Raw genomic sequence first — 14,985 nt, forward strand, 5'->3', positions numbered from 1 at the left:
AAAATTGAACTGCATCGCGGCGTGCTTTTAATAAAAGAGATGACGCGTGGGCCACCTGGTGCACTGCAACGCATGCTGCAGTCGCACTAAAATACACGTCACAAAATTGGGATTAAACAAGACACATGCACACTTGTCCCTATTGTTTCGTAGTTTTCACACGCGCGCGGTTTAATCCGTCTACTAACAAGCTTGGCTTTTATGTAGTGCCAGTTTTAATTAAAATACCATTTTTTCGAAGATATTCGAAATCAAAGAAATACACGAAGCTCCTGTAATTATCAGTGAAACCGTCGTTTATGTTAATTTTTGAACTAGGAATGTATAAAAAAAACCCTTCCCGTGTTTATAGGTACTGTTTCTATACAGCAGAAGGTTGTGTTGGTTACGATTGTGTTAGTTAACAAAATATGGCGAAACTCCGTATTAAAAGTTGCATTTTCCTTGAAAATTGTTCGATCGAAACAAGAAAGAAAAATGATAAAATCTGTTTAAAAATCTACAGGAGTAAAAGTTTCATAATTATGAAGGAAACTTTTTATTTATTATTATTTTGCGAGTTTGAAAAGTATAGCGAAACTGAGTCTTCGTTTCGCGATGCAATTAAAACGAGAACAAAAATGGTGAAATTTTTTATCGAAATATACAAAAGTTCAGCTTACATTATTGCCGAGGAAACTTTCCGTTTATCAATATTTTACGAGATCAAAAAATTCCCTGGAAAATTATACTATTAACCCTTTGCACTCGAAGCTATTTTAATTCCAAAACGAAACATTTCTTCTCACCTAGAATATTGCCCTTCTATATATTTTTTTTTCATGTTGTACATACGAAAATTGTGCAATTTACTCGTACAATACCGAAATGTTTAGTAGTTTATTAACACTAGATTTACGGGACCCGTCAAAACGACGGATTCTAATATTTTTAAATTGCGAATATTGAAATTGTAAAAATGCATCCATGAGCAATTATTTAACAAATTGATTTCTTTGGGTATATATTATTTAAAAAATGGCTCCAAACTTTGATCGATACATTCATGTTATTTTTATAAAGTAATATAAAATAGTCATTTTTAGTGCTCCGTAAACCTAGTGTGAAATACAAACAAATTTAATAAAAATATTTTGAATAATGATACAGCAATTTTCAGTGGTGCCTCGCAGTCGCCATTCGAGTGCTAAGGGTTAATGCAAAAGTAAAAATGTTAAAGTGAAATTTAGAGAATTACGGCACGCGTTTCGTTTGTTGCGATTTTATTGGTTGAAAAATACAGTACAGCTCTTGAAGGATGCAGTTCCTTTGAAATTCTGATATCAAAGCAGGACCACACTAGGTGCATTGTTTAGAACGCAACCAGCAATTTGAACAACGGGGCCAATCGGTGGTATTTAATTTGACCCCGGCAACAATGTACATATGCCGGGTTCGAGGATCAAATGTAACGTGAAATAAGAGCCCGGGCGATTGTGTTTCGATCTAAACCGGCCTGCCGGGGGCCTTTCTAAATGGTTTGGCAATCATACGGGGCTGGATATCAAAAAGTAATTTATCGTTTCGATAAAGTGAGCCTTTTTATCCCCGTGAAAATCGTATTTCCTGAAGAGCGGGCGTGAGCCGTGAATCACCGATAACCACCGCTGTCCCTCTGTTTCTCGGCAAAAAGAAGCCGCAGCTATCTATCGGGGCGTAATTGTGGGTTTCGCGTTTCTATACTCGCAGATTGAACGCGGCCCCGGGGCTTTGTGCTTTAATCAGTTACCAGCCCGATGGATTACCGACCGGTACTACTTAAATAGTCGTTCAGCTGTGCCCGCGATTTAAACGCGCATCTATACACTTTAAACGCCCGCCTTTAAATAGGGCAAAGTCGCCGTCGCCCTCGACGGGTAATTGCGCCGGGTGATTACAACAACCTCGGTCGCCAGAATTGTGACGAACGTCTGTTTCGATGCACACAGGTTGCACACTCCAAAGTCGCCGGGCCACGCGGAAAAATTAGCAAACATTTCTGTGCATCGAATTTCGAGGAAAACAATTTTATCCGAAATAAGGCGACAGCCGGTCCTGAACCATCGTCTTGTATCGGAATAAGACTGTGTTAGTAAATATCGCTGTGAGTAAAAAATGACACTCCATCACAGGCCTAGAACTCGCAGGAGTCCCAGGGTTAGGGTTGCGTATAATTAACCGAACAGAGAAATTTTATTTTATTTTTTCGATATTTATTTTAATTTAATTTAATTTAATCCGGTTTGGTTAATATTTGCAGAATTCGTTCGACGTATAATTGAACGATAAATGTTGCTTCACAGCCGTCTCTCCTATATAAACGTTACGTTTTTTCCTTTGAGTTGCTGTGAATTTACCGTGCGTCGCCTGTAACTTATAAACAAAAATAAATTGGACGCGGCGTATATGTATGCGCCTAGCGCTAAAATATCGAAGCCAATCTTGATTTATGCAACCGTGGCTAGTGTTTGTACCGGGGAAAAAAACATGTAAAATAAATTGTCACGAGTAGGCAGTCTCGTAAAAGTCGGGTTTTTATTTTTTTTTTTTTTTTTTTCATTTTGCCCGAACCTGCGAAGAATATGGAAACACAAACAGCGACATGTTTTTTTTAAAGGCAAACAGGTTAACGTGCGGTATGGTTAATTTCGATATCAAATTTCAAAAATTGAGGAAAAATAATCCTTTCTGCCGTGCTTTTTTATCGCTAATTCAAATGAATCAGAATTTCACGAAGTAATCCGAATTTTGTAACAATTGACAACAAACAATTGTTTGTAACAATTTCTTTTTTAAGAACCTGGTGGAAGATATTACATGAAATTTTGACTTTAATTTTAAATTTTAGACTTAATATAAGAATTGCAGTCTAAGAATTTATATGTCAACAAGTTTCGGAACCTAGTTTCACCTAAATCATATTTTCACAGAGATTTCAACGCCAACAACGCAATTGAGAACGACGTCGACCACTCCGCAGCCTACAATTCAAGAAGGTAAATTTTTTCTGTGACAATGTTAGTAAAATAAATAATATTTTTGATTTTTCCGATGGTTCATACCAGAGCTGTTCAGCGTCTGCCCGTGCGGGCATACACAGAACGGCGGGCACCAAGCCACGCCCCTGCGGGCAAGGCTGCATGTATTTGTGTCACACGCATTGCCACAGTTAAGGCCTCCGCTGCGTCACTTATAACCGTAGCTTCTTTGCCCTTGATGCACACTTGCCCGCCAGTAAGCATGTTGAGCAGCTGTGGTCTATACGATATTCTCAATACCATTTTTTCTCACAATTTAAAATATTTTAAGACGTTTGTTAACATCTCCTCTGAGAATTATTTCAATACCTTTTCAGTTGAAAACATTCAAAACTCGCGGCAAAGGCCATTACCTAGTGCTGAGCCAAATCCTTTTCAAATAACCGTTTCGTCGTTGCCGAACGTTGTTAGAAGCGATGGTAAGTAATTTTTCCAAGTTCTATCTTAAACGTTAATATTAGATCCATTAACCTTCCAAGGCTAATTTATCTGGCTCCGGAACGAATGAAAACTTTTCCACAAAAAATTGAAATATTTTAAATAGAGAATAAATGAAAATATATTTTAATGGCCACTTGTGTAATATCGCGAAATGTCTGAAAAATATACACACAGCACGCTGGCCGCATGAACATCCTTTTTAACCCTTTGCACTCGGCGCTATTTTCATTCTAAAACTAAATTTTTCTTCCGTCTTGGAATATTTTCATTTTATTCATACGAAACTAATCCGATTTCCACATATAATATTTAAATGTTGAGGAACCTATTGAATACAAATTTTGTAATGTAACAAATATTTTGTAATATTTTTTGTAATTTCCTTGAAATATTGCCACAACAATTTCTAGTGGTGCTTCAGAGTCACCACTCGAGTGCTAAGGGTTGACACACACAGAATCCAAATGCGAAAATTTTTCGCAAAAATTCAAAAGTAATGGCTACAAACTGCACGGAACCGTCTCTTTTCAAACTTTAATAGCCGTTCGCAATCATTTACTGCCATACAATTTAATAGCCGTGTGTGCTAATGTATATTCGGGGAACTCTCCCCTATCGTTGAACAAAAAGAAAATGATCCGATTGAAGCGCGGGAATAAAAATGATCAAACTCGTCCTATAATGTACACTAGAAGCACAGGGTTCAGTTATCGCGGATCAAAATTCGTGTCAGACAATGAAATATTACGGTTCGACGACGCAAGGGGGGCACCTAATCGGAGTATTACAGAGTGCATTCGCGTCGCGAGATCGACGATCGATGAAAATTGTGCGCGCCGATTGGTCGATATGCGTCCTCTAGATGGAAAGTAATGATTCCTCCAGGATGAATCGAACGCAGGATGGGTTCGGGCTAATTAAGGGATCGGTTCCGAGAACCTGGTCGTGCCGATCGCTGAGGGTGTCCCGCAGGGGTCGCGATTTATGACAGCATTGTTCCCGGAGTCAAGAGGTGCCTCGAAACCGTTGCACGTATTAATTGCTTCTCGCTCGCAGTTCCGCTCGTGGAACAATATGCTAGTTTCGCCGAATCGAAATACCAACTGCGCGAAGGATACCAGCTGTCCCTTCGGATCTAAAATGTCGGACTGCCGACTTTAATCCGATCGAGAATTCTTCTCGAGAAATTCGCAAAAACTCAACCTAAACTGACACCTTCCTCCTTCATAGAAAGATTAATAATTATTATTACATATATCACTGAAGCTAACATTTCTCCCTCGAGAGTTCACAGGAACGAGACGAAGAAGTTCCTAAAAATTAACCCCTCTACCTAATATTAATAGCAAAAATATCATTTTTATTTCTAACATCCTTCCCAGTTTTTCATTCCAGAATTTTTTGTTCTCAAGAGCTTCGCTTTAACAATTGGCGCGCACGCGAAATGCTTGCTAACTGTAGATAAACTGTAGAAACTGCGACAGTTTATGTCTTTGTCAAGATATTCGCAAAAATTCTAGCTGAACGGACACCATCTTTCGTTATGGATTTTTTGTCATCGGAAGAGATTTAACGATCATTGCACCGGGAAAAGCAGTTTTCATAAAATTTCACCGCGCTCGGAATTCCCTCTCGGTGAAACAAATTGTTATTTTTCTACGTTTTGTTTTCGACGCGAGAAGATCCGAGATATCGTTCGCAGCAATTCCGGTTTTCGTTTCATCTTTGACATTGTCTATTTCAGTAACACATGCGGTGTTGTCAAAACAAGTTTGAATATTCAAACGCGCGCTTCAACGCTTACATGCCGCGAAACTTTCCAAACAAAAATCGAATTAAACGACGTACTATGCGATACTGCGCGCGCGGTGCGATTTCTCGCGTCGTTCGACGGTACCACGGATCCCGCGGCTGTTGCGGAACACATTTTTTGTTTTTAAATCAGGAAGTTTAACAAAGCAAATATCGAAATTAATAAACGATGAAAAGTTCTCGCCCGGGTCTACCTAATTAGAGCGGTCTCAACGGTTTATTCCTGGAATTACGGGCGCCTTGCATCGTAGAAATGACTGTAACAAATCCAGCGTTTGTTATTTTTTAAAACGTTATTTCCACGATCGGAAACTTTCATGTTCTTCAACGATTCCATTGTAAATAAATTTCTATCTCGGGGCGGAATGTTACAAACTCAATTATAACTTTTAATTTCTCAGTTATATTGTGACTTTTTATACGACATTTTTTATCACTTCTTTTTCTTGTTTTGAGCTGTGCAACGTACCGACTTTTTAATGTGGCAAGAAAATATGATTTAGCTATTAATTAAGTGTACAGGGTTCATGAATAGTTAAAGAAACTGGCAACCTTCCGGTGCTCCAATGTAAATACTTCTCACTCTTACAATTATTTCAATTAAAATTAAAAAATCATTCGGTTAAGGGGGTGTTTTGGTTCTCGAGATCGTTTTCGAGTTTTTGGGAACTGTTTTTCAGAAGACCCATAAAATAAGACAATAAGTGTACAGGATTCATAAATATTTAAAGAAACTGGCAACCTTCCGGTGCTCCAATGTAAAAATACTTCTCACTCTTACAATTATTTCAATTAAAATTAAAAAATCATTCGGTTAAGGGGGTGTTTTGGTTCTCGAGATCGTTTTCGAGTTTTTGGGAACTGTTTTTCAGAAGACCCATAAAATAAGACAATAAGTGTACAGGATTCATAAATATTTAAAGAAACTGGCAACCTTCCGGTGCTCCAATGTAAAAATACTTCTCACTCTTACAATTATTTCAATTAAAATTAAAAAATCATTCGGTTAAGGGGGTATTCCGGCTCTCGAGATCGTTTTCGAGTTTTTGGGAATTGTCTTTCAGAAGACCCACCGAACCCTCTGCATTGTAATTTCGCAAACATATTTACCGATTTCTGAAGTACACGAGTAATTTAATAAATTAAATACGGACCGACGGTTATCGTGATTACTACGCTAATTGTACGGAATTCAAGCAAGTGCTTTCGCCCGCGTATTCCACAACGTTTATACCGAAAATTTTTGAAAACGAGAAATCAGGACACGCGCTTAGCCGCGGGTTAGTCCGCGCACGGTCGCAACGATTCGAATATGGTCGTGCTCGGGTATAATGAGACGGCTAGCGGTTCGAGACAGTGGATTCAATTATGGGGCTTCATCAGAAAGTTTGAAAACGGACAAAAAGTGGAAACGGTGGGCGTATTTTAACGTAAATACGTTATCCCGCTTAGAAATTCCGGGGAACTTCCCTTTAAATCATCGCCCCGGCGTAATGCGAGAACTTACGCACACCGAGGATGAGAAACTTTTTGAGGGGAAAGTTTAAGAGAAGGCGTGAAATTTACCCGCAAACTTTCAGCAACGTGGCACAACGCCGTAGATCTTCGCGCCGCGCCACGGCGACAAACGCCGCGCTCTCAACGGGATTTTGATGAAATCCCATGCGGTTTATGAACTACTACATCGCCTCGGTCCGCGGAAGTAATCCGGTCCTCCGTTTCTGGAACTTCCTTACAAGTCCTCTTTCCCGTATTCGCACTCTTTTCCGATTGTTATCCGTCGCTCGGCGCGTCGGGAAAAAGTCGAAACGGTAATCCTCCGCGAAACAACTACGCGGATTCCTCCGCACCCTCTCTCCCGCCGACGTCATGTTTACGGCTCTTTCTTTCGCAGATCAGCCGAAAGAAAGGTATTTAGAAACGGCGGCAAACGTTCGCGAGGACTGGAAGCACATAAAGCAGATTAACCCCACGGAAAGCTACAGCTTCCGGAACTTAAATTGGCCGTAAAGAAAGAGCCTAAAGCAGGATAAGCAATGCCATTGAAATTTCTATCAAAGTTAGCGCGTTCCCGCGTTGCGAATTCTTAACCGCCCCTCTGGTACACGCGAATTTATTTTTAACTCTCTAATTACCCAAGATTCGTCGCAATTTTAGTCATTTCGCGAGCACAAATCAAACTTATCCTCCCGGAATTATTTGTCCGTTGTATTTCGAAACAACGGAACGTGTTATTGAATTTTCAAAAGTTTCCACAATCATCGCTGCTCCAAGCGAATTCGCCGATTTTGCAAATTTACTTTTATATCAGCTTCATTAGGTATTGTTTAACGGAACAATACAAACTGGGATTTTATCCTGTCGGCGAGAATATCAGGTAATGAGATAAAAAAGATTGGAAGATGGGGTAATACGATTTTTCGAAAAACTAAATTATTCAGCAATTTTTCGAACAATGCGGTCTCGTTCGAGTGAATATATAAAATCCTTTCTTCGGGCTGATTTTTTGCTGTCTGCCAAGTTTTTTACACCCATCAATCTGGTAGTGGTAGGAAACAAATTTTTGTTCCCCTATTTGCTCGTTTGTTTTGCTCGAACGTCGTGCAAAACCACGCCAGAAGGTATTCCATGAGATTTGGCACGTGCATAAAGAAGTTGACGAGTAAAATGCTAGCGGCTGGCCGCGGTTGCATTACGGAACTTCGGGAAAATGGTGGAGCGACGGTCAGTTCGCGAACGTGTCATTGAAAAATCTCGGTTACCGGTTTACGAGGAACCAACATATAAATATTTATATGTATACTCGTAATACATGATACGAATACATAGACACGAAACTACCGCGAATTTAACGTAGAAACAATGTCGCCGCTGCGTCTAGGCAATTTTAAGAGGATAAGTGGCTAATGAGATACGGGATCGGTGTACATTATTAATTACCGAACCACATCTCGGTTGATCGTGTTAATCGCGCTCGATGAACAGCCCAGATCAATGAGTCTATTATCAACGTAACTGCAACAACAACGGTAAAGTGTTTCCACAAATGCATCCTGTGCAATCGAGCCTTTTTTGATTCCCACTTCCAAATATTAAAAAAAAAAAAAGATTTCATACTTTTCAGTAGAAGATTTTTTAGTAAACTTTTCGGTAGCACTATTGTGGTTTATAATTTAAAAAAAAAATGTTGAACTACATCCTGATACAGTATAATATTTTAAGGATCTTGTAAAGAAATTTCTGATAGAGAAATTGTGAATTGGCAAACAAATGGATGTCCAAAAAATGTCCAAATGTGTTCCACATTGTAGAAAAAAGAAATTAAAATAATTCCAAAGGAAACCGTTTTCTGCTATTATGTTGCAAGTGAAAAAACACAGTACAACCCTATATGTACATTTGAACGCACACCTTTGATGCATCTGGATGCGTCTGGATGCACACCTTCGAATTAGGGAGAGCCGTGAATTAGCAAACAACTGTATACCCGACAAATGTCCAAAACATTCGCTCAGACGAAGTTTCGCAGCGAACTGTGCTGAACTGTAGCAAACCAAAAACGAGGTTGAATGGTTGTTTCCTCTGATTGAAAGCTGTCCCGAATTCGCGGTAATTGGGTCGCGGGAATCACGGGTGTCTGATTATGGATCAATCATTTTTTCCTCAGACTCGCGGATCCACGGTAGAGCAAGCAACGGCGGTTACAACGAGCTGGAGAACAATATGGCAACGAAAGGACGGAAAAGCGTCGACAGCCAGGTACGACCACGAAGAATCGACAACACGGCGCAATCGATGTCATCCAGGGGCACCGGCGCGAATATTCTCGCGCAATCTAGAGCGGCCGCCTGCATAATCCTACTATCCGCGCTGTCGTAGTCGCGTCAGCCGAAAGAATGGTTATGCCAGGAAAATCCTTCGGGGATCAAGATTCGTCCTGTTCATCGTCATTTATCTCATCCGCGAAAGGGATCAATTAATGGACGCGGTCCGATAGCCGTTTACCGTCGCAGCCCACCGAAATCACAACGACACACGCGCACACACAGACGAACGCACGCACCGATTTCTCCTTGTAAACAATACCGACAAACGCTGCCTGCAAATTTTTCGAAACGCGTCCTTGTCAGTTCATTCGCGAATGCGACTGCACCTCTCAACGTTCTTGCCACTTTGTTACTGAAAGTCTGATTTTATATCGAGCGATTGCAAGTGATCGTTCATTTAATTGCCACTTAAAAGTTTAATATACGATAATATACGATTGGTCGCGAGAAAGAAACGATTAAAAAAAAAATGTATGTACAGTGGTTTCTCTGTATATGTCGCCAAGGCCTGGACGATAATCGTCGCGGAATTATCCCCACTACCTCGGGACATATCCCACGAGGGGCCACGAAGCTCGGTGTTTCATATTGGTCGCATTAAACTGGAAATTTGTAATTATTGTGATAGAGATATTTATAATTTTTGGACTCGTCGCAGAGCATGCTTTCTTCCAACGTTGAAACTGCAGCGCCGTGATATAAGGATGTCCACGGGAAAGAATTGTCAAAGGGGAAACGCAATTAACGTTTGATCCCAATCAGAATTGCTTGAAAGAATTTTGAACTAATTATATCCAGTTTCAGTGTCGTTCTGTGCTGCAGCTTAACGGCATTTCCCTTTATCTGTTTCGCTCGACATTATCGATTTCTCCCCTTTCTTTCTTTGTTGGTCAAGTTGAAAAGCTCTGAAATCATACGCGTCGTTAGCCAAATGAGATCCTTTCATTTCCGTCATTTCTACAAACGGAAATGATAGAACTCTCTTTACCCGGCGCACTTTTGTTCGATTGTTTCACGGAACGGTTCTTACTCGTGTAATTATTATCAAAGATGAAGATCGCTTTCCGTTTCATGTTTCATTCCACGCTTCGGCCCTCCGCTAATGTCGTTTATCCTAAATGACACGCGACGGTGCTTCGTCCGCGCAAGATTTCGCCTGTTACACGTTATTTGACGCTTTGCGGGGAATTATGTTCGAATTTTGCATTTTGTGAGCCACTTTTCTTTCCCGTGTTTTTTAACGTTTTGCAAAACAAATCGGAAAAAATTGGCAGACAATTTTTATTCGAATATTATACTTTACAACAGACCTTCGTGTCTGGAAAACGCGAATTCGAACAATTTTAATCCTAACGCGTTACTTAATACTTAAAATCATATTTACTATCGTATAAATCATTTTTCTCTCACATTTTTAATGTTTTATTTACATTTATTTGCTACTTTACAGTTTACTTGTCACTCACACTTTCATGTTCAACCCTAAATCCGAGTGCAGAAGAACACGAGCCGGTTGGATCCGTAGAACAAGATGGCCGCGCATAATAATATCATTGTGAGTAAACAACAAAATTCTTTTTGAGCTAGTCTACGTTTTCAACAACGCGATGAACAATACTTAAGGAAGTTGTGTTATTTACGTTCGACCTTCCCTACTTTGTACAATAGCACACTGTAATATTACGAAGATGTACAGTCGCAACAGTGTTTATCGATTAGGATAAAATTGTGATTCTACTTTCGCGCAGGGCCACAGACGGTTCGTACACCGAGTGTAACAGACGTTGTTTCTTTGCACCTCATTGTATATTTATCATTTACGCTAATAGTCCAATCAGTTACTACGTATTCGGCCTAATTAAACTAGTATAATATTATACGTGATCGCATATACGACAGAATACACAATTACTCTGTAGTACTTCGTAGGATGTAATGAAGCGCATCGTTTCCGTATCTCTACGCGTAGACGCGCAACAAGTGTGTAAATGAAGGTTTTACGTAACGTATAAGTGTGCGTGAGTGTGCGAGCAACCGTGCACAAGTGTTGAAATGGTTTAAACTTTTAAACTAATGGAACGGAGGAAGCTTGTGACCGATGTATGTATGTAGAATATCGTGCAAAATGGAGGCTCGCAGATTTGAATATATTTGTAAATACCCGCAGAAATATGATAGCTCAAAATATTGTAACACGTCTGACCTAAGTTTGTACATAACACACTGTGACCGGCGGTTGTGCATAGAATAAAAATGATTGAATGTTTCGTATTGCATTTGTTGTACATACACCGTATATGTACATACGTGTTCAGAAACTGTCGATCAAGAAGGGAAATTGTGGAATCAACATTTATATTTTAATTGTTTTTCTGTTCTCCTCTATTTAGGCTCGTTGAATTCATTTAGACGAAAAGCTTAAGGTTAATTAATGAAGCATTTATTCTATGCAATCAAATCTGTACAATTGTCGATGCTGTAGAATCCATTTTACTCGGTCCCGCCTTCAGCCGGCTGCAAGTAAGTTTTTAATAATAATTCTACAGAACATGCTGTAAATTAAATTTACAATTTTTGAATGGTACTAATATGTACACGTATTTGAATTATCTGATGATTAGGGACCGGTTAATCGGGAATCTATTGCACTCAAATTGTAAATACTCTAGACCCTAGATGCATTTATTAGAAATCACTATTGTAAAATGTTTTAATCATTAAGATCGTCGACGATAAATAGAACGAGATATATAATTTATATTTTTCAGTGAGATTTCATTGTTTGCTTGCTAGATTCTTTCTAGAAATTTAAATTATAATTGTCACAACTGCGATTTACTTGACATTATTCAATTATCAAAATCGTACTACTTGTATTTTGAGATGTTATTTAAGATATAATTCAATTCAAATCCACTTCGAGCATTAAAAACAAAAATGATAAAAATTAGTACCAAAATGATAATCTATTTATCGTTGCCGACATTCATTGTAAAATTTGTATATAAAATGGTAGAACCAGTTAAATTTGTAACGTGCTAAGGTCGGATTAGTTTTAGCAGAGCGACGAATCTCGTTCTAGTGAAAAGTATCTGATTCGGCTTAATACTGCTTCCTAGACATACAACAAATGACGTTAAATCGTTCTCAGGCCGTGTACTTCATTTCATGAAATTGTTAGGATTTTAAAACGATTAACATATAACTTTTTCACTTTTTCATTTCGATTAACAGTGTTCTAATGACGAAAATGTATGAGAAGACACTAATTTCACTTGTTGTATTTTTGAAGGATTGTAAAACAATTCTCGTAAAGGGAAAGTAATGTAAAAACTTACACCGACACCGTAGATCTCTGCAGTTCGAATGAAACTCTGAATGAGAGCAAATGAGCGCTTGTCATCGAATAAATCATCGAACGTTCAATCCAATATATGTAAATGAAGCATTCCGTGTGTATGACCGAACACTTCTCATAAATATTTGCATCTTAAAAGAAAGACATCAACTCGTACTAGTCTGAAATGATTTTTGTAAATAACCCGATATGTAATATACACTATGAATCTGTGTATGTACTTCGAAATTAACGAGAGAACGTAACTTTCGTTGCTGGAAAGACTTCGAAGTCATGCAACTCTATTCCACGAAATCATTCGGTTCCTAGATATTCCTTTGACATGTTTACTTATCCAATCGTTTGTAAATCCAATTTTCTCAAAACGTAGAGCCTCGGTTGTAGAATTTTATTGTAATTTAATGAACAAAGTAATTAAAGAAAGTACTTTGTATTGATCGCTTGTTACTTCTTACAGTCCCCTTTGCAGCTTATGGAAGAGTCGTTTGAAGTCATACATCATCTGAATTAATAATGTAAGTACGAATATTTAATGTCAATTGTAAAAAATCTATTTGTTATTGGAAAAAAGCAGACAATTCGAAGGCTGCCATCTTCTTGTGAAACGTTGAAACTGTTCGAACAACGTCACCGACAGAGAAGCAACTTTGAGGCGAGGTATTGGTTCTATCACAGACGAGGTAGAGGAGGAGACTTATATCAAGACAAGACCTTAAATTACTGCAAGTTACCATGTGCGGATAACACGGTTACCGAGGCGCAATCTACATTACTTATAAACATTTATATTGCATTTTAACACAATCAATTTATGTAAGAAAGAACAATGAATAAATAAAGACAACGCAAGGAAAAGACGTATCTGCGTATTAATCATTGAACCCTCAATTTTTCCGCACGTCCGATTTATCACTGCCTTATACTACTGAATTTCGTGCCATCTCCTTCGATATCATATTCTCCTAATACAAAATTACAATTTTCCGAAAATTTTCGAAATTTTTCGGATTTTCGACCGTCTGACTTGTCGTTGACTTGTACCACTTAATTTCCGAGAATTTTTCGAGCGTCTGACTTGACGTTGACTTGTACTACTGAATTTCGGATCCCTCCTTCGATATCATGTTCTCCTAATACAAAAGTTAAAATTTCCGAAAATTTTCGGAATTTCGGCCGTCTGACTTGTCGTTGACTTGTACCACTTAATTTCCGAGAATTTTCGAGCGTCTGACTTGACGTTGACTTGTACTACTGAATTTCGGATACCTCCTTCGATATCATGTTCTCCTAATACAAAAGTTAAAATTTCCGAAATTTTTCGGAATTTCGGCCGTCTGACTTGTCGTTGACTTGTACCACTTAATTCCGAGAATTTTCGAGCGTCTGACTTGACGTTGACTTGTACCACTTAATTCCGAGAATTTTCGAGCGTCTGACTTGACGTTGACTTGTACTACTGAATTTCGGATACCTCCTTCGACATCATGTTCTCCTAATACAAAAGTTAAAATTTCCGGAATTTTTCGGAATTTCGACCGTCTGACTTGTCGTTGACTTGTACCACTTAATTTCCGAGAATTTTTCGAGCGTCTGACTTGACGTTGACTTGTACTACTGAATTTCGGATCCCTCCTTCGATATCATGTTCTCCTAATACAAAAGTTAAAATTTCCGAAAATTTTCGGAATTTCGGCCGTCTGACTTGTCGTTGACTTGTACCACTTAATTTCCGAGAATTTTCGAGCGTCTGACTTGACGTTGACTTGTACTACTGAATTTCGGATACCTCCTTCGACATCATGTTCTCCTAATACAAAAGTTAAAATTTCCGGAATTTTTCGGAATTTCGACCGTCTGACTTGTCGTTGACTTGTACCACTTAATTTCCGAGAATTTTCGAGCGTCTGACTTGACGTTGACTTGTACTACTGAATTTCGGATACCTCCTTCGATATCATGTTCTCCTAATACAAAAGTTAAAATTTCCGAAAATTTTCGTAATTTTTCGGAATTTCAACCGTCTGGCTTGTCGTTGACTTATACTACTGAATTTTTCGTGCCACCTCCTTTGATATTATGTTCTCCTAATACAGAGTCCGATTTTCGGAATTTTAAAAATTTTTCACAGTTTTCGGTTTTCTAATAGGAGAACATGGTGGCAAAAGAGGTGGCACAAAATTCTCGTGACAGGGTGCGGAAAGAAGAACACATTAACTGTTGTAACTAAATATTCTTTATTTCTCACCAAATAAATTACAATTTGAACGCGTACATATATACTGGAACAAAATAGAACTAAAATATTGCGTGGTATGTGGGCCGTTTTGCATGCAGGACGAAGGTAGTGTACAGGCGATTGTAGCTGATACCATATGTGTAGTGTTACCCGAGTATATCTCCTTATTCTGAGGATCGATCTTTTGATATGTTTCACCCGAAGAACTACTAGCAGACTCTACCCTGGCAAGCTCGCAGGAATTTAAAAAGGAAG

The 14,985-nt window shown here is 38.7% G+C and overlaps 1 protein-coding gene across 1 annotated transcript in view; it reads left to right on the forward strand.

Annotated features, from left to right (window-relative positions):
- LOC143362559 (opioid-binding protein/cell adhesion molecule homolog) overlaps positions 1-9,330 on the forward strand; it is an 80,228-nt gene extending 70,898 nt beyond the window's left edge. Inside the window, exons 7-9 of the mRNA XM_076802833.1 lie at positions 2,949-3,014; positions 3,374-3,475; positions 8,977-9,330. Of these exons, the coding sequence (XP_076658948.1) occupies positions 2,949-3,014; positions 3,374-3,475; positions 8,977-9,188 (380 nt within the window). The 3' untranslated portion in view covers positions 9,189-9,330. The remainder of the gene's footprint in view (positions 1-2,948; positions 3,015-3,373; positions 3,476-8,976) is intronic.
- The last annotated feature ends 5,655 nt before the right edge of the window (positions 9,331-14,985 follow it).

This window comes from Halictus rubicundus, chromosome 17, assembly GCF_050948215.1.
Source record: "Halictus rubicundus isolate RS-2024b chromosome 17, iyHalRubi1_principal, whole genome shotgun sequence".
Classification (NCBI taxonomy): Eukaryota; Metazoa; Arthropoda; class Insecta; order Hymenoptera; family Halictidae; genus Halictus; species Halictus rubicundus.